The following is a 26,426-nucleotide window of genomic DNA, read 5'->3' as shown; positions in this document are numbered from 1 at the left end:
GCAGGGATCTGCAAAATGGAACACTTTGGAGACACTACGTGCTGTGAGGCTGCTGTGTTGGACCAATGAGAGGATGTTTTGCCTCTTTCTCCTATCCTGCCTATGAATCTCTTAGCTTTCAATGCGAAAGTCTGGGGAGCCATAATTCTGGAGAGATGATAGTTTCTGCAAGAGGAAGAAGAAGGAGCTGGCAGTAGCTCTTTTGTGTTTGTGCCTGAGGCATGTGGGAGTCTTACTTTTTTGCAAACAATTCCTAGGATCTTGAACTCACTTCTCTGTGTTGATTAATAGCCATCAAAAGCCATGCAATCACAGGTAGACCACTGACAGCATGGGAGGTGTCTCTAGGCCATGTTGCTGGAAAATGATTCTCATTCTTATTACTGTTTGGTAGTTCAATGGCCTTGGCTGAGCTCATTGCTTTTCACCTGGCTGAGAAACAAGTGGCAGATGGAGAGGGGAAGCTGCTGAATGCTCTGATCTGTGTAAAAGTGAGCATCAAGAAGAAGAAATTTCTGCGTATACCCATAATTGAATACCCACAGAGCGATCTGGTTATATTCTCTAAAAGTGTTCATCATAAGGACAAGTGGAAATGCTGGGATTTAGTAATAATGCCCAGCAATTTATGGAGGTGCTGGAGTTCTCCCTTAGGACTTGCTTCTTTTGTGGACTGTGGACTTGAGACTTAGCAAAGGTGTCTTGGGTCACCAGATGTGCACCCATCTTGTTCTGTCTCGCCATAGCAGCTGGCATTATCATCTTTATGACTGCTTCTCACTCTTTTGGAAGGCTGGCGTCTGGGGAGAGAAAGAGGAAACCCCCTGAATTTTGTTCCCATTGCAAATATGGCTTGCTCAGGACAAGGAAGATGTGCAGGAAGAGATCTCCTGGAGAAGTACTCTTGCTTCCTCCTGTCTGCTTTGTGACTCTGTATTTCTAGCTCTCTCTTTCTTACTGCCTTCTTTTCTCCCCCTCCTCTTTCTCTCTCCTTCAGGAGTCCCCCATGGCACACACCTGATATTCAGTCCTGGCAGAGTTAGTGCCTTTTGCTCAGATCAGATGTGGCACTGGGGAATCATGTGACAGAGGAAGGTTGCTATAAATATAGTTAAGCCCTGCAATCACTGCCTTTGGGTGGGAAGAGAAGAAACTGAGAGGCACAAGAAGGAGGAGGGGCAGAGAGAAAGGGTGTGCAGGAACAGAACAAGTCAGAGTGGTGTGAGGAGAGAAAGAAAAGAAGGAGGGAGCAGAAGAAAGAGTGCAGAGGCCGTGCTCAAGGCCAGACCATGAGTTGGTTCTAGGTAAGGTCTAGAGTAGCAGCTCTGTTACAACTGAGCATGAGGTAAAGAGTAGAGGTATGGAGAGCTCAGAGCACAAGACACAGGAATCCAGATCGAAATCAGCTTTGTGGGGGGGCACACCGCAGTACAACTATGTCTGCTTTGAGAGATGCACCCGTTACGGGATACCTTTGGAGGCAGGACGCGAGGCCAGGGGGACAGGGGACGACCTGCACTATCTGGAGAACTCTCTCAACCACCCACAGGTAGGGCTGGATAATGGGGACCTTTATGGCAGCGCAGGTCTCACTGGGAACACATAGACTCTTGGGGCTCCTAGGATGGTGCTGTAGAGTGCAGAACCCTGTCCATTCCCAGTCCTACCAACTCTCCCCTTCTCTTCTTGGCTCCCAGGTCAGGCATTGACTTTTACATACTTACATCCAGGAATAATACTGGCATTTCAAGTCAAGAGTTATTTCCATCTGCCATGGCTAAAAATAGAGTTAGAATGGGCAACCTGGGATGCGGAATCAACCCATTAATGCATTTGTAGCATCAAAGAGAAACTGAGGCTGCCTTCAGCTGCATTGTGATATTAAGTAGAGAAACAGAAGAGTGAACAAAAACAGAGAGAACAGAGCTGTATAGATGGGTATCCATTGGCACAGCCGTATAGGTGAAGTCTTACAGAGCTCCATTCTGACTTTTCCGTGACCAGAGAGCAGTTCATGCTCACAGACCCATACATGTATATTGATAGTTCTGGTAGCTCTTTTGGGAGGTGTAAGTGAGGGATTTTCTAACCCTTACACCTGACCTGACTCTTGTTCTGGTTCATACAAGCAGTGGTTTCAGAAAAAAGTGCTTGGGACATAAATGGACTCTGGCTATGGATCTTTTTCCCTTGTCCTCTGTGTCTCCTCTATCTCTCCTTTGCGACAGCCTCCTGCAAAGTGCAGGGGTGGGAGGGTGTGTTTGTATCACAGACTTGGTGTCTTGTTTCTTACCACTCTGCTCAGACTAAGCTGGCATAAAAGAACATTATAACGATGAAGGAACTAGTCCAGTGATGAGAGAGAGAGAGAGAGAGAATATGTGAATGTGAAATTCATACAGAGAAAATATGACTGGAGGTTTCTTGAATCCCCTTCCACAAACATTTACGTGAATGATTGGGTGTGGGGGGATGCATAATCTCTGAAGGAGTTTTGTGATTTGGTGATAGGAAAAAAGCATATTTGCCATAAAGAAAATCTCTTCTAGAAGATAAGCATCCCAATGGGGATCATGGGTGCCATATTGCATGGATTTGGGAACCAGTCCTATGGCCATATTCAGGAATTTCTCTTTTGAAACTAGCTAAAATGACTGAGAGTTTGCAAATGTCTTCTGCACTAAACTGTTTCAAAGCCATTCACTGGCTGATATGGAAGCAGCAGCCAAAACTGGAAGGTGTCTGGAAAGAGGGCTGACTTCAGTAGTTTATGCTGTATTTACACTAACGTGAGGCAACAGTTTGGCTGCAGCTGTCACCCTAAGTGATTGAGTGCTGCCAGATGAGCTTGGGTAAGTGATGTGATGGAGGGGTGCTGAGGTCCTGCCAGCAAATGGGGTATGTTGGAATTCAGTGCTTGAGGAAAAAGCATTTGGAGTGAGCAGAGCAGGGACAGCTGCTGTCACCTGGCTCCTTTAAGAGCACCAGTGTTACCCCTGATGGCTAAAGCCAGCAGCGGTGGCCCTCAGTACCCACTGCCACAGGTGGGGCACCCAGGCTGGGAGATGCAGCCCTGGGGCAGGAGGGGCCTAAGTGAGTGGCTGCTCATGATGAGGAAGTGTCTCATCTCCATCAGCCATGCCTGAGTCCAGAGCTGGCTCTAGGTAGGTGTCACAGCTCTGCTGGGAGGATGGCACATGCCTGGCATGTGGAGTGCAAATGGAGCAATGTCTAGGGCCTGAGGGTTGCGGCAAGATGTGCCTTGTGTTGCAGGGACCTTTAGTGAATTATATGAAAAGGGGCTGTGAGGTACAAATTGTTTCTCCAGTAAAGCACAACCATGCACAAAATACCCCAGTTTACATATATCCACCCCATATGATATTCCCAAATGCCTAAGACCACTCTCACAAGCAGGCACAGATGACACAGTGAGGCAGTACAACCTACCTCCATGCTCTTGCTTCCTCTACAGAGGCATGCTGGTCACATGAATGTTGACAATCTCCTGCACAAAATAGCAGGCCATCAGATGCGTTCCCCATGCATATCTTCAACCAGTAATGTCCCCAAACAAGCATGCGTATGTGAACATGCTTTGCAATCTCGAACTGGGACGTACATAGATTTACTGAAAACATGCCTTAGAAATATATTTACATAAACACTTGCATACACGTGTATGAACATTACATTTATGTATACAGCCTTGTATGCAGACACATTCCTGCAAAACCAGGCTTGCTGTGCATATGTATATATTGTTATGTATTTGTGTACATGCAGATGAAGTATAAATATGCATGCTAATGTACACATCTTGTACAAACATGCACACTTATGCTATTTACATGGAAAACAACCTGCTGCACATGTTTTCATCCATTTCCATGCAAAGTAACTCTTAAGGTTTCTTTTCCCCACTGTGATGTGTCAATACCTGGCAAGAGAGAGATTTTAGAATCTGTGGAGTTCTCAGACCACTGCTTGTTGTTCTGATAGCTATTGTGTCATTTTCTTGTGCTAGCTATTGTCTTGTGTTTTATATGTAAGTTGGATCTGTGATTTGACTGGGTTTATGCAGGACCCAGCACAGTGGAATCTTGGTCTTTGACCTTGGATCATCTAGTAGACCTAGCAGATATTAAATAATAAAATAATAATAATAGTAGATAATAATATATACATAATTACTGACAATTAAGATAATAGAGAACAGGCATACAATAGATGGTAAAATATACATTGGTAAAAATATACAAACCGGTACATGGTAGGATTTGGGATGTTTTTTTTCTTTCTACATCAGAAATAAGAGCTTTTCCTCAAGCAACTGCAAGTGGTGAAGTATTTAGGTGTTATGTTATTCGTGACTGCAGAAAGGATGTTTATGGCAGAGAGCTCCCTTAGAAATGCACAAGTGTAATGCAAGGGACGTGTAATGGATAATTAAGCAGTGCAGTTTTATAGAACAACAGACTCTCAGAAAGATTTAGGTGACTTAAATACCTCTGGAGGTCTCTAGCCCTAACACCTGCTCACAGCAGGGCTGACTCCAAAGAAGATCAGGTTGCTGAGGGACTCATCCAGGCAAGTCCTGAACTTCTCCAAGAGTGGCGATTCCCCAGCCTCTCTGGGCACATGTGCCAGTGCTGAACCACCCTTGGGAGGGGGCAGATGGGGATATGTTTTCCTTACATGTAGCCAGACTTTCCCTTTGTTGTAAGTTGTGCCTGTTTCCTCTTGTCCTTCATTGTGCTCCTCTGAGAAGTCTGGCTCTGTTGTCTTTCTAACCCCGCATTTACGTAGAGGGAGCTGATATTAGATTTCCCCCCTTTGCCTTCTCTTCTCCAGGGAAAATCACTATTTACTTGCTGTCCCATCCCACCCTAGCTCCTCACATGTGCCTCCTTGGGTCTATGTCTAAGCAGTTGAACCTAGACTTTGTATGGATATTTAAATTTACTTATGAAGTGTGGTTTTTGCAGGTCTTAACTTTGAGATCAAATATAGCTACTCTTTTGCTATCTGCCCATAAAGAACTAAGAAAAATCATTTCAGGAATGGCAGCATGGCCGCAAGGCAGGAGTGAGAGGAATGAGCAGTCTGTAGAGCCCAAGGCTGCCACAATGGTCAGGAGGAGAAGATTAGAAACAGCATGCACTGGCAGTGCTGGAGGTAGGGAATTCAGCACTAGAGTATGCTGTGTAGAATATATTGTTTAGTCTAAATGGCATGAGAAATAGCATGGGCTTTGGGCTGAGAGGAGAGAGAAGTTTTATGCAGGTGTTGAGCATCACAATAGCTTCCAGAAAAATCTTGAGATCATGGTGGTGTATATATTTTTACCCTGAGATTCTGCGCAGCTTTTTCTCCAGTAACTCAAGTAACAAAGCTTCCCCGTCTTTTGGGGAAGACAAACCCTGCTGTTTTACAGTTCAACATTAATAAATGTTTCCTCCCTGAAAATGAACTTTACCCAAGCTGTGCTTTCTCCCTGGATTTTTTTTTGTTTTTTTCCCCTTAACAGTATTTATACCTTCAGCTGCTTGTATACCATTATTGTGTTCCCACTTACTCATCATTTGGCCAAGCTGGACATAATATTACCTTTCTGACTTATCCCTCTAGATAATAATTGGTATCTACTAAAATTCTCTCCTGTTTTTCTGATGCTCAGAAACTCCGTGTTCCATGTGTTAGAGAGGTAGCGTCAGAAGAACAGAACAGTGTAAGCCTTATTGTATTTTTAGTTCTACATGTCTTCTGATGGAATGGGTATTTCTGACCTAACCTAATTTTGCTAAAAGGTCACCTCCTGATTTCCAGATTCTTACTCTGTCCCACAGTCTCCTACAATTTGAGATAGTGCCAGAGTCCAGAAGCAGCAAAGCACGTGTACGAAACGTTCTTTTAGTTGAGACTAACTTGTACTCCCAGAACAAAATCTTCATCTAAGATCTTCTTTGTGTCCTGAGACAAACTCCTTTTTTTCCATGTCCTGAGTCAACCATTTTCCAGCCTGACTGAATGAGTGAATTAGGATGCTGTACCATGACTTTTACCCTTTGTACTATTATATTTTAATGCCCTCCCATGTGAGAAAAAGGTGGAAGACTCTAATTTGAACTTCATATTTGGCATGGATTTGAGTTTATAGTTTGAATTAAGTTGTATTTGATATGAACTCATCCCTTGTGAGCTTGTGATAGCAAATTAAACATTAGTTGAAATGACTGTTAATGTGAAGATGATTTATGCAAAATCTGTTACTGCTTGGCATTGCTGGCTGAAATAGGCATCGTGAGGGAAACAAGTTGCACAATCTGCTGTTTAAGACTGGATTTTATTTGTGACAGCCTACCTTGTATGTGAAATCTGTCAAGTCCTTCAACCTGATGTTTCACTGCCTTGTTCCATATTATGGGAATCAGAGAATGGCCATCCCTCACTGCTGAGAGTCTGCATTGCTTAATTTGGTGCTTGTGGTGATAAAAATGATGGAGTTAATAAATACATTAAAATCTTTCAGTTTCCAGTACAGTGATAAGTGGAAGAATACTTTCAGATAGATGTTCAGATAGGATGAATCTGTTTAAGGGACAGCAGGGAAGCTACCTCCCGGTGTTTTCTGGGAACAAACTATTGTGCATGGAACAAATGTCAGCTGATGAATATATGCAAATAAATAAACTGCTTAGGACTTTCAGTCATATTTGCTATCTGGAGATATGAATTGATTCAGCACTGGAACAGGTGCTCAGAGAAGCTGGGGAGTCTCCATCCTTGGAGATGTTTAGAATTTGCCTGGACAAGATCCTGAGCTGCCTGATCTAGTTTTGGAGTTAGCATGCTGTGAGCCCGGAATTGGACTAGAGACCTCCAGAGATGCCTTCCAGCCTAAATCTTTCTGTAAGTCTCTGAATCTATTTGATCCCAAATTCTCTCTCAGGTCAGCTGCATTATCCCCTTTCTACAGTTGATGTCTGAGATCATGGAAGTCCCAAGGGAACATGAGCAACATCTCCTATGTCACTTAGAAAGGAGATTAAGCAAAGCTGTCAAATATAAGCATCTCCTAAACACATGTAGCAATACTTCATATGTCTCAAATGTCTTGTGATTGTCCAGCTGAAGTGTCTAGTTTTGCTGATCTGAACATCGCTCGCTCTCCTCCTACAACCACTCAGAAAATCTTAGAGAAGCAGGTTTGTGCTGGGGAGGAAGCAAAGGGTCACATTCTGGCAGCTGTGAAGTGCCAAGACCACAGGCCATGCATCAGATGGGAACTTCAAACTCAAAGGTATTTCACTGAAGGTCATGTGAAGAGGAGAGGCTTATTCTGAGTTTCTCAAACAAACACCCCCTACACCTATTCCCTGAGGGAGGGAGGGAGGGAGGATGGCTGCTCCTGACGGACTCTGATAAATGAACAAGTGGGTATAGTCAGGATCCTTCAAGCTTCCTTGAGAACTCTTTGTTGAAGAGAAGGCACAGCTGCCAAGTTTACTGCAGATCCATGTGCAAAAATGTCACACATGTTCCTCAGTAAGCTCGTGTAGCTACTTGTGAATTGCATGTGACCGATTGAATTTCAAGATTAATATCTGATGACAATGACTAGATTAGGTAGTTAGTAATTTCAGAGGAGTTGGAGATACGTGGGCACTTAGGAGGACGATTTGGATAAATAATGGGAGGTATTGTGTGGTACCCTCTGATAACTCTGCGCTGATGCTGCTTCTTTTCCACTGTGTACACCATCCATGGCTGCATGCCTCATTAAGCATTCATTGGCAGCAGGATGAACACTTGCAGGCCATTCCTGCAGCCTGTTTGGTAGCGTGATACCTCACTAAACCTTCAGAGATGTTTGACAGTGTTGCCACAGTGTATGAGAAAGCCCTGAGGGTGGCAGCCTCTTGTGAGCAATTCTAACCTTCTTTTGTATCTCCAGAGAGCCTGTTTAATCTCTTTCCTTCAGGCCTGAGCCTGTTCTGACTCTTTCTGAGGATATTAGAAAGCGATTAGCATTCTGTGATCATATCTTGTACTCCCCAAAAGGAAATACAAAGATTTAGGAGAGATGGGGAGCAGGGCAAATGGAGAAAAACCTAACAAACCTCCACCCTAGGCAATTTTTCAAAAACTAGGAGCTAGCCATACCCATTCACAAATAGGCTGTAGGTACCTACAGTGGCCATAGTCATTCCCAAATTCCTAGACCAGCTGCCAATGGATGTTGGTCCATTAATAAGTCTATGAGTTTAGTGCCTGTAGAATAAATCAAACTGTAAGATAATGTCAAAAGTTCTACACACAGTTGTAATTTCTGCAGTATTCTTTTAGGAGAAAAAATCCTCTGTCCCTTCATTACTGTGCGAGACCTTATGGCATCAGTGACTGAGTAGCATATGAGGCATCACATAAATATCAGTGGACATCTGCATCTTTTGAAAGGGGACGTACATTTAACCATGAGAAATTTCATGTGCCTTTAGTATATCTTATAGTTCAAATTCACCTATTTCCTTTTTCCTCACTGTGTAGTATCTGACCTTCTTTTAGAGCTCCCACCTTGTACTGTCAGCTGGAGCAAACTAGAGTAGCTAATGACTTGTACAGAAATCACGTCTCTGTGTTAGTGGGTTAGGTACTGGCTGGTCATGCTGATCACAGTAATACTTGAGTGGGACAGGCATGCTCAAAGCAGGATTGCACTGGATGCCTCAGAGGCAAAGATGCTTACTGTTTGAATCCCAAATGAACCTAGCTGAGGAGGAGGAGGAGGATGAACAGTTTCACTGTTGCAAGAAGGCACCTCATCTTAGCCTGTGTAATTAAACCCACCTGACTTTTTCCCCCCTCCTCACCTTTTTTTTCTTTTTTTTGATTGCATGATTAAATTTTGCCTAAGATCCTTTGGCAAACTGACCCAGAGAGATCTGTGTGGCTTTTTTACAGAGAGAGCTTTCAGAACAGAGCTGCCCTCTGTTTCAAGAGAGAATGCAGCTTTAAAGTCATTGTTAAAGTCAGGGTACAGAGAACATTGGATTGGTACTGGTACCCTGATATAGAGGGAAGAGAGGGCACACTGCTAAAGATTTTTGCTGCCCCAAATAAATATCCAGATTCTCTCTGGAAATTAACATGTTAGCCATGCATGACAAAAGGTTGGGAAGCTCAGTCAGATGGTCTGTGTGCTATGTACAATATGCATGCAGAGCAGCAGATTAGCTGCTATGAGTATGAGCAAGACCATCTCCTTTCACTGTATTAGAACCAGAAAGGAAAAAGAAAGAAAGATGAGTTACCTCTGTCTGAGATTTTCTGTGTCCCTGTCTCCCTGCCAGGATACACATGAATCTGTACATCTGACTGTTAGTAGATCTGCCTTTTCATCTTTCATGCTGTCTGTGAAGGGATATTGGCCTTTACTTTTCATTTGATGTCTCTTGCTTTCTGCTCCTCTAGCTTTATGGCCAATACACAGACCAGATAACTGACTTTGCAGAGGAGGAAGCAGCAAAACTACTGAATAAGAAGCAGGTCCAAAAGAACAACGGAAGACCTCTGAATCGTGAGAGTCAAACAGAGATCAAAGAAGAGCACTATTCCAAATGTCAAGGTAGGGACAATTCATCTCCGCTTACACTGAGACCAAACATTGGGTAGGCCAGCCAAAGAGATGGAACTTAAACAGGGCAAAAAGACAAGGAAGCTTTGACTGGGGAGAAGTGAAGAAGGAAGGAAAAGGAAACACAGTGGATTGAAAAGACATTTCCATGTCCCCTTTCACGCTAGAAATATCCCAGATCTGTTTGGAAAGAAGTCTCAAGGTAATCTCTCCTTTTACAACAGATCTCTGTAACAGGATGAAAAGAACTTCCTTGTGTCAGATTTTTGCTGCCTGTGTCCAAGAGGTTAAAATCCCCCCCCTTTTTTTTTTTTTTTGAAGCTGCATAAGACTTTGCAGGACAGTGTAAGGCGGGGATGAGTGCCAGTCCTTCAACGCTATGCCCAGAGTTCTTCCAAATAAATCCTTACTGTTGTCAGTTCTCAGCACAGGAGAGGAGAGACAGACACAGGCTTCATTTGTGTCTCTTCACTGTTTCTGGTTTACTTTCTCCTCAACAGACTGTGCTAGATGCATCCAGAAGTATGTTACCAAGAAGCTTGGAGAGGACTGGATTTTCTTAATTCTGCTGGGTCTGGTCATGGCGCTGGTGAGCTGGGGAATGGATTATGCCAGCGCAAAGAGCCTACAGGGTGGGTTCCATTCAAATGCTGCAAAAACACATGTAAATCAAATTAATGTTTTACAACCCCAGTGACCAATGTTCCTCCTCCTTCAAGGTCAGTGTCCCATCCTCACTCCTTTCTGCCAGGGAAGTTGGAAGTACTTGTAACATAGTAGAAAGGAGGTTAACTGGGACATAGCTCTTTAAAGGGGTAGTAGGGAAAAATGTGGAAGGAAGTGGGCATGGAGCAAAGGATATGTGTGTGAATAAAAGACAAACCATTACTTTGGCATCCTTTCCCTCCTGCTCCCTGGTAATTGTAGGACCACAGGGAAGTGGTAATCTGGTCCTTCCTGTTATACTGATTCCCATCTTCTCCAGGTTTATGTGTTTATTTTCACATGATTGAGATGGAGGAGAGGGCACTAGCTGTTGATGGACCACTTTATTGTGATCCAGGGCACACATAAGGCCTTCATGCTGCCAAATGAAGATCCCCATTCAGTGATTCATCCCCCCGACTACATGCAATGTAACTCTGCTAATGCCATGTTAGGATACAGGTATTAATACTGACTGCAAAGAGAAGGCTGTTTCTATCCATTCTGGCAGAATGCTGTTTTATCTTGAAACCTGCACTCCAAGGCATTGTCCTGCTTCCCTCAGAAAACTAGAACCTCAGGACAGCATTTCTCAAGGAGGTTTAGTATGGGCAGATTTAGCAAGTGTGTGATTCCTTGATGTTTACCAACCTGTTTGGAGCAGCTGCGGTTACTGACAACTTCTTTGCTTGTCTGTCAACAGCCTACAAGTGGATGTACAGAGAGCTGCACCCGAATGTCGCTATGCAGTATTTGGCATGGGTCACATACCCACTTGTTCTCATTCTGTTTGCGGCCATTTTCTGCCACCTCATCTCCCCACAGGCTGTTGGTGAGGGCAGAAGGCATGGAAAAATCTGTTTCTGTCTGTCTCTTTTTCTTGTTCAATTTGCCTGTTGATTGTTTCTTCATGCCCTGTTCTGTTGTTGTTTTCAGGGTCTGGGATTCCAGAGCTGAAGACAATTATGAGGGGAGTGGTCCTCAAGGAATACCTCACTCTCAAAGCTTTTGTGGCCAAAGTTGTGGGCCTTACAGCTGGGCTTGGAAGTGGCATGCCCGTGGGGAAAGAGGTGAATGGTGCTATCTTCATGTGCAGTGGTTGCCAGGGTCTGGGAGGTGGGAGGTGTTGTCTGTGGAAGAAGAGTCTATAAATGTTGTCTTTCCTTTGCCACCATTCCTCTTCTCAAAGCTCTGTTCTTTCCAGCAACCCTTATCTCCCATTGGCCATTTTCCTTTCTCTATGAAAGGCTTGATATAGAAAAGGTCAGAGACTCAAGTCAAGTAGTCTTTGAGAGGAAGAAGAAGAAGAAGAATGAAGGACAGGTTAGGATAGTCAAAGAAGTTGTGAGATCTGCAATGACTAAACGGTGGTAGAGGGTAACCCCCTCTGATTTTCTCCTGTTCTTCTCTTGCAGGGTCCTTTTGTGCATATTGCCAGCATCTGTGCTGCTGTACTCAGCAAATTCATGTCAATTTTCTGTGGTGTGTATGAGGTAAGACACATGTCTCTGCAAACAGCTCTTCTACACATCAGACTCCTAAGACACACTAGCTGATTTCTCCTGTGGAGGAAGGATAATATGGGTAGGCCACAAGATACAGAGGGAGCATACTGATTGAAGTTCATCATACTGCCATAGAGCAGTAAATTACAAGCCAAAGAAAATGTGGGAGGCCAGATATACAGCACAATAACTGTGTAGGACCAGCCAGGTATATTACCCACTACATTGCACAGAGGCTGGTTAGGAATATGGGTTTCACAAGTTTTCTGTCTCATGATGTGGAAACCTTTGGACTGCAGTCAATGTCTGCGTAAAAAGATTTCTTAAGTAGCTGTAGACAAAGATCAATTTGTCTTTAAACCAGAATGTGTAGTGCATTGCTAATTATAGACACAGTCTCCAGGCTTTTGCTGTTGTAGAACAGCCTGTGCGGGGAGATCACTATATTGACTAGCTATACAAAAAAATCTGTTAACTGTATACATAGCTATATGTAGTAATTGCTTTACATACAGGCTCCTAGAAGAAACTGGATGCAATATAACAGTAGGAGGTGCTGTTGTACTTGAGTAGATCCTATCTGTGCATAATGACCAGTTCTCACTGTTGGAGACCAGCTGACTGTACTAAAGACTATACTAAAGTGTGTAGAGGCTGCTATTTAGAATAGCAATGGTTGAATCTGCTGCTGGCTGTTGCTTTGTTTCAGTGTTCTGGGTCCTAACCCCTTGTCTTTGCTCCCTCTAACCCTGGCATGCCCTTCTTTGGCTGCACTATCTGTTTCAGAATGTGCACAGGCAGCTCGATCTCCTGGTGGCAGCTTGCGCAGTTGGAGTTGGATGTTGCTTCGGGGCTCCTCTTGGAGGCAAGTGTCTTCCTATATGTGACATTTAACATACACCTCATCTCGCCTCTCGCTGTGTGATCTCCTGCTCTCGGACAGGTTTTCCACAAATGTCTCTTCCAGTTCTGTACCATCATGAGCTATTTCTTTCCTCATGTAACTGGTGGCAATGGAAGAAAGAGAGAGCTTTATCCTGCAAAGGCCATAGGAAAAGCGACACCATTTAAGGTGCTGATTTCTAATGACACAGCTTGTTCAGTCCCTGCCTGCCTTCCAGGGACATTGTTCAACTTGGAGAGTACCAAGGTCTGTTCACAAAATAATAAAGATTCAGTAGAGAACAGAAGCTAAAAAACACTTCACATAAGGAGTGACACCATTTAAGGGCAGGAGATGACAGCAGTTGATGAGATGACAGGAAGTGATAGCATCAATAGTGCACGACTTTACATATATTTTTATCAGTGGACTGGAGAATAGAAAACTCTGTGTGTAAAGTTTTGGGCTCCCCTGTGTAAGAGACATGCAGAGGGCCAATAAGATGTTTGAGAGGCTGGAGCAATAATATATGGAGAGAGGCTGAGGGAGCTGGTTTTGATCAGCCTGGAGGAAAAAAGGCTAAAGGGGGATAGTCTATTTGCTATCTTCAGCCACCTAAAAGGGGATTTTAGAGAAGATGGAGTCAGACTCTCCTCAGAGGTAAATAGTGCAAGAGGCAATGCACACAGTTTGCAACATGGGAAATTTGGACTATGTATAAAGGAAAAATGTCCCCCTCCCCTGAAGCTGGTTCAGCACTGGCATAGATGCCCAGAGAGGTTAGGGAATCTCCACCCTTGGAGATGTTCAGGACTCACCTGGACAAGATCCTGAGCAACCTGATCTAGCCTTGGAGTTAGCCTAGCTCTGAGCAAGGAGTTGGAGGAGAGACCTCCAGAGACTGAAGCTTGAAACTTGCTATGAGTCTGTGATTACATTGTAGTAGAGGAATTGGAAGTTATCATAGTTTTCATAGCCCTAGTTGTGTTCCTCTTATGGCTTCCCACAAGCTTGCCAAATGTGATTTCTATTACCTGGGAGACGTAATCTTTATTTTACTTTAGTCCTGGATATGGCTTGCAAGTTTATATCATATCACCATGTATATTTTTTTGGTATTATTGCTGGTGAACACCAGCCTCTGTATTTACAAGGAGCCCTCAATATGTGTTTGAAAAGCCAGTTTAGTCCTTGGCAAGCAAACGGTGTGCAGGCCTGCATTTTCTGAAGGTCCTCTAGTACTCTTTGTTTTTTTTGTTTCAGTCTCTCTGGATACTTCTATGCTGCTAGAAGCACCAGGGAACAAGCCAAGCTCATCCTCCATACTACTTAAGCATTAGCATGATTCCTGGCCTGGTTTTGGCCTGTGCCATTCAGCAGTCTGATACAGTGCCAGGTTATGGTCTGGGGGATGCCGTGTGCCAGTGACCATTCTCAATGGCCAGTATGGATAAGACTATACCATGCTTGGGTCTCTCAGTCTTACATTGTTCTTACACTATCCCATCAGGCTTTGCACCCTCTATTCTACATATCTATTGCCACACTTCAGGCCATGTAACATGTATTCTCAGTTTCAAGCTGTGAATCACCATGCTGGTGGGCTGCAGCACAACCATCACCTTACTCCAGACATTTTGAACGGAAGCCCCTGTAATGTCATTCCTTCCCACCCCCCACAAATGATTATATCACAGGGGCAATACACAGTGCTCAGAGGAGACCCAGGACAAAGCTATGGATTTGGCCAGACTATTTTGGGTCAGGGAATGGTCCCCGGCCCTTTTTTGTTGGGCTGTACAGGCCTAGACTTGACACATCTCTTGGCTGAGGCTCCATCAAACACCTGCTCAGGTAAGTGGGACTTCATGGCCTTTGGCCATTAGAGGTCACCTTGGCCATTTCTATTCCCACAGTAACACAAAATCACCCTGTCTCAAAACTCCACTCCTGTGGGAGACCTAATAGGCTACTTTAGGGATGTGTGATAGCAGGAAGTACCAAATTTACTGGCTTTAACTCTAGTGTTCTTTATATTAGAAACCACCTAAGATATAGACAACACAAAATAAAACCTATCTGCTCCCCTTTCCTAAGGCTTCTCACCATTTTCAGGCACTTTGGGGTCCTCAGGTGCTCTTCCAAGTCTTGGAGAAAGAGTGGAAGGGGATTTTCTCCCTTTCAACAGCTCTATGTCCTCCAAAACAGTCTCAAGAGAGATTCTACCTTTTATAACATCTATTCCACTTTAGTATCTTGATTGCTTTCACCAAGAGAGTACGATATTTTACTACATGATCTGTTACCCACTTACCTACTCAGGACGTCAGAATGTACAGCAGCTGTCCGAGTTCAGTTCTGGATATGCATGTGCCCTGTGCATCCAAACTCAGAGGTTTTTTTTTTCTTTGAGGCACTCTCTGGCACATGCGCATCCTGAGATTACCTGCCAAAGTAAAAGAGATGGAGCAAAACAAACGTGGGCCTCCAGCTTCCCAAGGATTTTCCATGAGATGTTTCTTCAATAGTGACAGAAATGTGCATGTTTCAATGAAAGATAGGATGCTGCCTTCTCCATGTGTCCTGAAGATGTGACTCCAGGCATATGCCTGTCTTGAGCCAAGTCTTTTGAATATTTTGAAGGCATCCAGGAGGGAGAAGCAAGATAAGCATAGCTATAACTCTAAGACTGGTGACAGAACTAGATGACACCATGTGGCTGTACCTGCTAATTCTGTTACTCACTCTTTCCTTTCTTTCCTTCTTTCTTCTGTTTTTTTGTCTCTCTTTGTCTCTTCCACCAGTAGCAGCCATATTATTACACAGATGTCCTGACTGTGGGTTGTGCTGTTGGGGTCGGCTGCTGTTTTGGGACACCACTTGGAGGCAAGTGGCTTTTCACTTTGCTTTCCTTTTTCTCAGGTACTTAAATCCTCTCTTGCCTAGTCCTAATCTCCTTTTCCCCTTTCCTGCACCCTGTTCTTGGTCTGTCACCTACCTTGAACAAAGAAACTTGCCTTTAATGTTTCCAGTCTCCCCAGCTTCTCTGACGCAGTGTTTTCTCCATATGTTGTCAGCCTTCTGCAGGCAAGAGGAGAAGACTCTTTAGAAGCCTGTCTAGGAGCCTCTCTCATGCTTCTGACATTACACTTCTGACAGGATTTTAACTTTGCCCCCTTTGCAAACTCTCTGGTGTAGACACTATGACCACAGCAAGAAGATGACAGCAGGCTGGGATGTGAAGAGTTTGTGGGTTTACTTACAAGTGACTACATGTCTGGTTTTTTCCAGGGGTCCTTTTCAGCATTGAGGTCACTTCCACTTATTTTGCTGTGCGCAATTATTGGAGAGGTTTCTTTGCAGCTACCTTTAGTGCCTTCATTTTCCGTGTACTTGCTGTCTGGAACAAGGATGCAGGTAAGCTAAGAACCATTTCTACTCTCTTTGTGCCAAAGTCGCTCTATTAATTTATTATTTTCCATCTTTCTCAAAGCCAAAGTTTGAAACTTCTGCCATTCCATGTGACTTCCAACAGTAGAGAAGGAAAGAGAAAAAGAAGCATCTTATGTCACCAGTTGTCTAGCTTATCTGTTCCTAGGTGTATGGGGCATATGACCCAAAAATGACTGAATATGACTCCTCATCAAGTAAGAGGGCCCTTAAGGTGAGATTTTTGCCCCTGGTCAACAAAATGTCAAGGCTGCAAATCTAAAGATATCCCATCACAGAGAAGATAGTATATACTACAGTGTATGCTGCTCTGGTGCACTAGAAATGCCATGGTCAGGTTTGGTCATCTCTTCACCAGAAGCATAAAAAACAGGACATAGTTTAGGAAAATGAGGTGGTAAAATGATTAGGAGGCCACAAGATTAGTGAGGTCTGAAGAAAAAGAAGACTGAAAGGTCCAAATGTACTTGCTTCATGGTAGCTCTGAAGGAAAAAAATAACCATCCTCAATTTACTGAAAAAGACAAGTGAAACTTTTGTGCAGACAGAAATAGCACAGAGCAAGCCTGTTCAGGAGAGCATTTTGGATACTGTGGGAATGGAGTTCTAGCTGATGCAAGAGGCTGTCATTTCTTTGTAAACTTCTTGCTTATTATGCCCTTATCTTTTATCCTTCTACTTTTCTCTGTTTTATTGATCTGAACTACATGTGGGCCCTTCCCTTACTTAAAAACTGCTATAGTTTATGTCTGTGTTGACTTCACAAGATTGGATTTCTCTATGCTAAAACATTTCTATTTCGCTTGAATGTGCTTTTGAGTCCAGATATAGAAAATGACTACATCTTTGCCTGTGGAAACACTGCCTTGTATTGAGGGATATTCAGCCATCAGATCCATCACAAAAACACGTGTTCTGTTCTTTCCAGAGAAATATACAAGGAATTTGAAGACAAATGATAAAAGATAATCTCCTATACTTCACTTTATCTACTTTGGTTCCCTCTCTGATCTCTCAAATCATCAGAAATTAGCTTAATCCTGAAACATCAGACCTACTGTCTCTTCTTCAAAATCATCTGGATGGCCTTAATATCCATATTAATGGCTCCTTACATTCTGCTTCAGTGACTATCTGGGTTAAGAAGTTCCATGATCCAACTGTCTGTGAAAATATTTCCTTATTGTAGTTCTGAATTTGCTTTGTGTCACCAGTCTCCTTGTCCTAGTATTGAGGAACTGGAAGCTTTTGCCTAGACTAGCATTTATTATTTTGTGACCTTTTATCATGCCTGTTCTAACTTACCTCTCCTTGCTCACTTCCTTTTGAAAGTTACAAGTCCAGCCTTTTCAGTCTTTCTTCATGCAAGGGTTTTTCTTAGGCCCACTTTCTGATGTCTTCACAATTTCTAAAGCCTTGTCTACTCTCAGAAATTATGCACTCTGTAGATAAGCTGATGACTTTATGCTAGTTTCCTGTGTGGACACTATTATCATATAGTAAGAATACTTTTGTATGAAGTAAGGTAATGTACTTGAACGTGGAAGAAACTGCTTACCCTACTGTGCACTATGCACATCTGCTTGTAATGTTCATGCAGAATATCTAAACTATTGCAAATTCATACATAATCCGTGAAGTAATTTTTCTGCTTAGGCAATTATTTGTCATCTTCCAGAAAATTTTTGAGATAAAATGATCAGAGTTACAAGCAGATGAGATGAGTACTGATTTATTTGAAGGTATTACAATATTTTTTGCATTGTGTACCCATTTCTTACACAACATTTACACATTTCTAGCAGCTGAAATTAAAAAAAAGGAAAAAAAGATCTTTGTGTTAGAGCTGTCTACACTGATACAAATCTCTTTCTTGAAATGTTATCATTAAATTAGATTTCTTTATCATGTATCAATAATCTTCCCCCACTGTGTGCATTACTTTGCATTCATCAACACAGAACATTGCCTTTCTTACATGCTCTTCTCTGCTCCCAGCCAGGCTAGACCAATTTAGTAACATGTACACATTTTGCTACCTTCCACAGAATTATTATTACAGAATCATAGAAAGATTTAGGTTGAAAGAGACTCCTGGAGGTCTGTAGTCCAAACTGCTGCTTATAGCAGGGCCAACTTTCCACTGCCTCTCCGGGCATCTGTTTCAGTGCTGAACCACCTTCAAAAGAAGCGTTTTTTTCCTTAAATATAGTTAAAATTTCCTTGCTGCAAGCTGTGCATATTTCCTCTTGTCCTTTCACCGTGTTTCTACAACTTTCCTGTTAGGTACAGGAACCTCCCTTGGCCTTCTCATTTCCAAGCTGAATAGAGCTAGTTAGCCTTTTCATGTGCATCGTGTGCTCCATGCCTCTGACCATTGCAGGACGCTTCCCTGGACTCTCTCTGGTTTTGTTGTATTTCTTTTATACTGGAGAATCCAGAATGGTTGAGGTATGCTAGATGTGGCCTCATCACTGCTATATGGAGGGAAATAACTGCCTTCCTCAACCTACTGATTGTGCTCTTGCTAATGTGGCCACAAGGGTGAACATTGAACCAGGTCTCCCAGTCTTTTCTGAAGAGCTCTTTCTATTCACTAGCTCCCCAGACTGTACTGATGCACCTGCTATTCCAGGGGCAAGACTAAACATTTGTCTTTGTTGAACTTACGAGGTTCCTACCAGTCCAGTCCTCCAGTTTGTTGAGGCCACTCTGTATTGATGGCTGCCCAGCCCTCCAACTTATTGACCATGCCCCCTCCTTCCTTCAGTTTGGTGTGGTCAGCAAACTCACTGATCATACTTTACATCCTATCACCCCGGACGTTGATGAAAATGTTAAACAGAATCAGCTCCAATATTGACCCCCTGAGAAAATTCATTCAACACCACAGAGCCCCAAGACAACAATTTGCAGCCCCTATTACATGTCTATTGTGACAAACCCACTTTTTTTCCCTCTCTGGGCTAGCTTCTGATCCCTGGTAACATTTTCTCTTTTTCCATTTGATCAGTGGACCTCTGTATATGGCTCCACAGCCTCATGTGAGACCTTTCAATAATCTAAATAGATAACATTCCCTTTAATCTTGTTTTACAGCCTTGTTCAAAAAACTCCAAGTGACAAACTTCCTATTCATTTGAACTTTTTGAGTTTTTTTTTTTTTTGCCTTGGCTTTGAGGTTCAAAACAAGAATTTCTAGGTTTTTACTTGCTTTTAAAATCTATACATATTTTACCAATTTGCCAGATACTAACACAAGCCTCTGTTTGCCCTTCACCGCATTGTTCCACAGCCTTCTTAAAAACATATGCTTCCCTCCAGTCACAGCAACCTGTAGTGCTCATCAGACAAGGTGACTGTTTTTTTAAGTAGCTCACATATCTATTTCCTAATCTGCCTCAGAACACTTCTCAAAGGCATAATCTCCATGATTTTATTGCCTTCTAAGTCATCATCTTGTTCTAACATCTCTTTAATTGACATTTTTTACCTCCAGGTTGCATCACTGCTGCCAGGAAGTAGAAAGTAAGGAAGCAATATCTTTAGAGTAGGCAGATGCAAATAAGTTGTGTAGCTTCTGAACAAAATTCTTTTTTTTCTTATACCCACAAAATCCAGGCTTTTGGATACTGCTGTCTTTGTTAGTTGGCTTTACGTCACATCCTCTCCAGATAACATCTGGCTCATTCTGCTTGGCTGTTGCAACTTCTGCCCCTGTTAGCTAATCATGGAAGACTAAAGTGCAATTGTCAGGATTTCTATTTGGCCACATCTTGAGCCTTTGTCTTATTTGTCACAGTGCTTTACGCCTTGCCTTTCTTCTGCTCTTTCTGGTCACTTCTATACCTGGCTTATTGTTATTTTAATATCCACAGATTTTTTTAAGTAGACCTTTCCATTTCACAGCAGTCTCTTTTGCGATGGAACTTTTCTCTCTTAACTTTCACCAGGTAAGAGTTGGGTAGCTACTCTAAACTACTCAGCTGGCTACCTCTGTAGCCAATGGAGAGAGATGGATGCCTCTAGAAAACAGCTTAACCATCCAGCTTCAGGAGATAAGCTGAAGGTAGATGGGCTGAATCCTTCTATGGATGTCTCTTTCTATCTCTTTGGAATATAGAGAGAACCTAGACTAAGTGCTGTGACCTGTTTCCCTTCACCCTGGTCACCTTTGCCACCTTGTCATTATACTTGGAAATTGAGGTCATTTGTCACTGTCAGTTGGTGACTTCGACTGTCTGTTTCCTAAAACTAAATTAAGATTACCCCTTTCTTGGGCTCATCTACAAAAAAGGGGATGTCCTCCTTTTCACCATCTTCTGCCCTCCCTGGTCCCGATCCAGTCTTCTGCCCTCACTTGTTCCATTTCTGCTGTTCAGTGGACCTCTCCATTCAACTCACTACCCTGACAAAGGACTAAACCAGGAAATAAGAAGATAGGTTTTCTAATGTATTAATGAGGTGAAAGAACTCAGTGAAGGCTTTGTAATGTGTCAGTGGAGGGGAGGCGCAGAACAGTGCAGCCAGAAGGGGAAGAGGAGGGTGAAGAGACAGGGAATAAGAAATTCCTATTTTGGACAGTAACATGCTGTTAGACAGGCTCATCTATCTTAGGTAATGTAGTCCACAGAGATCTGATTAAATCATTGCTCTAAACCTGGTCCTGTCTGACCAGTTAATAAGTAATTAAAGTCTCCCATCGCCATCATATTATGCTTTATTTTCACTGCTTCTTTTCTTTTCTTACTGCACATATAATTCCTTGATCCAGAAGCCTGTAAAAGTTGGTGGGGATTTATATCTATATCCATTCAGCTATGTTTCCACCTTGTATTGGCTTGGTATTTTTGACTTCACCTATTGGCATACGGATTTTTACCATTTCCACATAATTAGGCACCTCCATGTAAAAGCAGTGGAGGTTTCACCATTTGAGTTATTTTTGCAGTGCAGCACTACAAGGAGAGGTGAATTGGAGAAGATGGGTCTTAGCTGATCTTTTCCATCTCTGGTTTCTAAGACCGTTTTATTCTTTTGGTACCACTCATAAAAATTGCACAGATGTAACTTCAGAGAGGATCTGAGCTGTGTTTTCAGAAGGTAATCGCAACTGTATGTGACAAGGATTCTCCAGGGATGTAAGCACTGCATGCCTCTGCAAAAAGGGTTTTTACAGAGTCAGTGAGCAAAATGGGAAGACCTTTTATATTCTAAAGAAAAGCTAAAAGAAAAAAAAAAAAGGAAACCCTTCAAAAATCTGGGATTGTAGCTAAAAACATGCACATTCTCTAAACACAAACCTATACCATCCAGACTACTGGGGTCACAAGTGCTCAAAAATAGTCAATACCAAAATCAGAGCAGTCTGCACATCTGTAATATTGTACATAACAACATGCAACCACACATGTGTATAACTATTTCCCCTTTCCCTACCCCCAGCTTTATGGCATTTAGCATCTCACCTCATTCTTCCCCTTCCTTCTCTACCTTTTTCTTCTCTTACACAGTCACCATCACAGCCCTGTTCAGAACTAACTTTCGCATGGATTTCCCCTTTGATCTGCAAGAGCTACCAGCATTTGCTGTAATAGGGTAAGTCCACAGGGACTCAGCTCCTTGCACTAGAAAGGATGTCCAGTGAGCTCTGTTAGGAATTCTTTTGCAAAACAGAGTCACACCTCTTTACAGCATTTTGACCATCACTAGTAAGTCCTCTGCTTGTTGGGATTCTGCCTTCAGAAATGGTGCTCATGTAAACAGATGGGTAAAGAAGGAAACAGGGGTAGTACCTAGGTGTTTGTCATTTCCTTTCCATATACCTTTTTCAGATATTAAGTTCTGGAGAGAAAAAATCTAGCTCAGTCTATGTTCTGGGTATAGATTTACTCAAAGGTCCTTTAACCATCTTGATGACATTCTCAGATGACCTGAACAAGCCAGTGTGGCCTTTTTGCTTGACAGTAGTTCTTTTCTTTACCTTGAGTTTATTTGCCCAGATTTTGAGGAGATGAGGGCTGTTGGTGAAGAAGGAGAAAAGAAAGTGGTGTTTCTGAGACTTCTGCTATGGGAAGGCCATCTCCAGGCAGAAATGTTCTGTCAGCCTGGGTTGGAGAATGGGAGGAATGGGTTGGAATAAGTTAAGACTAATTTTCATGTCGATTTTCTACCGTTTTGGGGCAGGTCTGCATTAGAAATTAAGGCCAAGTCTTTTCTAGCTTGGATATCTAGAAAGTTATATGCAGTTTGTTAAGGTCTGGGCAATCAGTACGTTCCAACCTGATGCTCCAATAGCAAGCAAGGGAAATCAGAGAAAACACACTTCAGAGGATCTGGGGGGATGGGACAAAAGATTTAACCGTGAAGTTTGACTTTTACAAGGACAGAATGATTATCCTTAGAGTGGAAAGGCTCCAGGGAAATCACTGCAGAACAGTAGTGAGGGGAATACAGTGTAGGAAAAAATACTTGTGCTGGCATGATGCATATATTCTGTTAGGGGGGGGCCTGGCTCCAAGACCAGAAATATAGTTCGGGTTTTCCAGCTGCTTTGGATTTTCCAGCTCCTTTTGGGATGCTGCTCACACATTCATTTACTTGGCCTGTAGAACTCAAGGGGGATTTTTAAAGACTTCAAATACATTTAAAATCTATCAATATCCAGGAGCTTTTGCTAATCATATTTATCCACTTTGTTCTCCTTGTCCTTAAACAGACTTGCACACTTTCACTTGCTTGCTGAACATGAGGGAATCTGTTTGTTTAGATAGGCAAGAAAAAAGATAATCCTTTTGATTTATAACTAATAAAGTGCAAAACTTGTTGTCATTGTTTTTTGAACTGAATTGGCAGATCTGTTTTTTGTGGTGCTGCACATAGGCTAGGAAAGGAGTGTAGTGTATGATGGATGTGAAATACTTTCAAAGGCCAGGAAGACCAATGTGGCTTAAAAAAAAAAAAAAAAAAGTTAGAGACTTGGAATGCTACAAATTCTCTCAAAGTTCAGTCTCTCCTCAAAGCTAAACTCTCTATTCTATCTATCTATCAGCTTACTTCTTCACTTTCAGGTAGCACAAAAAGCTGAGCCAGCCTAAGCAGCACAGACAGGGAGATCTTGTCCTTCTATGCCAGCAAATGTTGATAATTTGCAAAACTCATACAGGAGAAGCACTTATATGTTTTTGGCAAATTGATAAGCAGGAATGGAGGGATCTACTTTATTGATGCAAAGTATTATAAAGAGATTCAGTTCACTGCGCAGCTACAGAATGCTTATGTTGCCCAAGGGACTGGTCTAGTTCAGCAGTACTGCTGAGTAGTGCTGGCTTAAATTATTTAAGAGAAGTTCATTGGGCACATTTTGTTTTCTGTGAATAGTATTATGTTAGATGTAATTTGTTTCTATACCACTTTTAAACAGCCAAGCCCATGGCAAGAATTTTTCAAAATGTGATTTTTTTTTTTTTTGAAGTAAGCTAAAATCATCTTTGAATGAGATTTTTTAAAAGCAAAAACCTGCAGAACATATGAAAAAAAGAAAAAATACATTATTTTTAAAAAATAATAGAATGAAAAAGTTGTTTATTTATTCTCAGTACTCTGTGGCTTAATTATATGCCACATAAAGTAATACTTCCTCTTACCAATTTTAAAAGGAGTTCTTTTTTTAACGTCATCTTTGAGTATCAGGCCCTATTTACCCAGGTCTCATTAAGATAGAGAGTATAAGGATGAAAGGCATTTCTTACAGCCAGCTATACTTTTTTGGACTGATTAGGATTAGAAACATAGGCAGAGTGATTAGGAACATATGCCTGACATAATTAGTTTTAAGCATAAGAAAAGTTACTATTCCTTTTTATATATAGTATAGAAAAATAATTTTGCTGAATCAGAATCAGATTCCTTCCTTCCTTCCTTTTTTTACTATCCCCTCTTCTAATTTGATGTCTAAGTAAGTTCTGATGAGACAGGTCTTTGCCCAGTTGCCCTTCTCCAGTCTTCTCTGAGATCTATCAGTCTTTCTTTATAGATTCTGATACTGTTCTCATCACCCAAGTATTTGAACAGTTAAAATTAGAAACAGCCACAGAAATGCATGCTCTAGTTAGTTTTCAGTATGTTAATTCTGAGTGGAACCATTGACAAACCCTATATTCAACCAAGGTGTAGCTGAGATAAAAGTGTCATCACATGATATCTGTCCTGCCAACAGAGTCATAGTTTATTTCTCCACTGGTTGCACGTGTGTGTGTGTGTGTGTGTGTGTGTGTGCATTTACAGGAGGCATCTTTGGAAGCTTTTGTAGGCCAGGGCACAGCAAAGAAAAGGAGAGGAACAGAAGCAGCCTTATTGTGTCCTGGAATTGGACATCACCTCCTGACATGGGATTTCCCCCATTTTAGCAAGCAGAAATTTAAGCAGTAAAATGGGAGTGTGTGCATCAAGGAAGTCCAAAGTGGTCTCTCCCCTTTCATCAGGAAGCTAGTGTCTTCAAGTGAATTGCTATAGGAACAACCCTCTAGGTAACATTTAAAAGGCTTCATGAACAGCTGAAGAGAAAAAATACTACAACTCAGTTTTCTGGTTGATCATTTGCATATTGTGTTTTGTTTTGTATGATTTTATTTCATTTCCTTCACTTTAGGATATGCTCTGGATTCCTTGGAGCATTTTTCGTTTATCTCAATCGCCAAGTGGTCCTATACATCCGGCGTCATACAGCTCTAAGCCAGTTTCTCACCAAATAGTGAGTGCATTTGAGGATACTCGCTTTTAGGGACTAGATTTGATGCCCTACTGGCACTGGATAGTAACAAATGCTTTCTGGAAACTAGTAGAACTATTTGAGATGTGAGATGGTAAAAGTATGAGAATCTGAGTTTATCTGAGAGTAATATATCTGTATCTGGAAACATAAATCTGTTCTAAGCTGGATTTTCTTCTTGACCAGCTCCAATAGTTTCAAATAGCATCTTGATTTCAGAAGGAGACTCTACTGCAATGTTTATTAAGAGGGTAGGGGAAACAGCTGATTGAACAGGAAATGTTCTTAATTAGAAAATCAATGATCATGTTTTTTTAAGAGGTACTGCTTATTTTTTGGAATACATCAAAGAAAAAAAATCAAAATTTGACACAGGAATTCAACATTGTTTATATTTTAAGAAAATTAGATACAACTGAAATGCAGCTGCATCTTAAGAATCTAAAAGAAAAGTTATTTTTTTTAATCAAAATGTATAAAAAATGTAAAGAATCTGCTGCAGCATTCCAATTACTCACACTTAAGAACCAATTATTCACACTTAAGAACCAAAACCTGAAACTGATAGTAACCAAATGATATGAATTGCTCCATGGAAGAAGAATGTGAAACAAAATAAAGAGCTTAGTAATAAAGGTTTTACAAAGCACTTAAATATTTTTTGTCCTTTCTAATAAATCCAAAGTTACTGTTAATAACCTGAAAAAGAAAATGTGTCTAATTTTAAATATCTTCAGTCTCTTTACAGAAGACATGTGATGCCATGAGAACTTTTGAAGTTGAGAGGTGTGGAGGACCTACATTTGTTAGGAACTTGCAGATCTGAGCAGAAAAAATTCTGTAGTTAAAAGGAAGTTCAAAATAGCTTCATTTATGATGTGGAAGAAAAAAGGAATTTGCTTTAAATTTTTGACTAATTTCTCAGAATTTCATAGGTTCTTAGACTGCAATAAGTTAAAGATTATGTGTTATGTCTTCTTGCATAACATGGCATTTCAGCCAGAAACCCCTGTAATGAACCCAGTAACTTGTCAGGGGAGGCCTAGCAATGCCAATCAAGCATGTGGAGGCAGCCTAGGTTCATGTTGCCTTAGTGCCTGTGAGGGCTCACAGCATACCCTTGCAGAAACCCAGCCTGGGGTTGGACACACTGGTGGCAAAACATGGATGGCTTCGACCTGCTGTCCAGCCATGCCCCGCATGGCCCAGCACTACCAGACCCCCAAAATTGTGAGAGTCAGCAATTCAAGAGAAAGTAAAGCAATTTTTCCCATAAGAATTAATGCAATGGGGCAATGCATGCAGAAATCTATGAAATATCCATGTTTAAATATCCACATTTAATAGCTATGTTTACCCAGTAGGACATAATATATGGCATGGGGGATGGAGAGACAAAAGTGGAATAATCAGGACAACTGGAGGAGGGGCTAGCTTTTGGGAATGGGTCAGCATGCCATTGTAAATGCACATCAT

General features: G+C 41.9%; 1 protein-coding gene across 1 annotated transcript in view; it reads left to right on the top strand.

Moving 5' to 3' along the window:
• Positions 1-398: 398 nt before the first annotated feature.
• The window catches only part of CLCN1 (chloride voltage-gated channel 1), a 40,061-nt gene continuing 14,033 nt past the window's right edge, over positions 399-26,426 (top strand). The window contains exons 1-11 of the mRNA XM_013958137.2: positions 399-491; positions 1,316-1,549; positions 9,475-9,628; positions 10,138-10,269; positions 11,046-11,174; positions 11,279-11,412; positions 11,758-11,835; positions 15,538-15,616; positions 16,022-16,147; positions 21,694-21,778; positions 24,831-24,932. Of these exons, the coding sequence (XP_013813591.2) occupies positions 399-491; positions 1,316-1,549; positions 9,475-9,628; positions 10,138-10,269; positions 11,046-11,174; positions 11,279-11,412; positions 11,758-11,835; positions 15,538-15,616; positions 16,022-16,147; positions 21,694-21,778; positions 24,831-24,932 (1,346 nt within the window). The remainder of the gene's footprint in view (positions 492-1,315; positions 1,550-9,474; positions 9,629-10,137; positions 10,270-11,045; positions 11,175-11,278; positions 11,413-11,757; positions 11,836-15,537; positions 15,617-16,021; positions 16,148-21,693; positions 21,779-24,830; positions 24,933-26,426) is intronic.

Source organism: Apteryx mantelli, chromosome 1, assembly GCF_036417845.1.
Source record: "Apteryx mantelli isolate bAptMan1 chromosome 1, bAptMan1.hap1, whole genome shotgun sequence".
In the NCBI taxonomy this organism is placed as follows: Eukaryota; Metazoa; Chordata; class Aves; order Apterygiformes; family Apterygidae; genus Apteryx; species Apteryx mantelli.
Note: the sequence above shows the minus strand (reverse complement) of the source record. Positions and strands in the feature narration are given on the sequence as shown.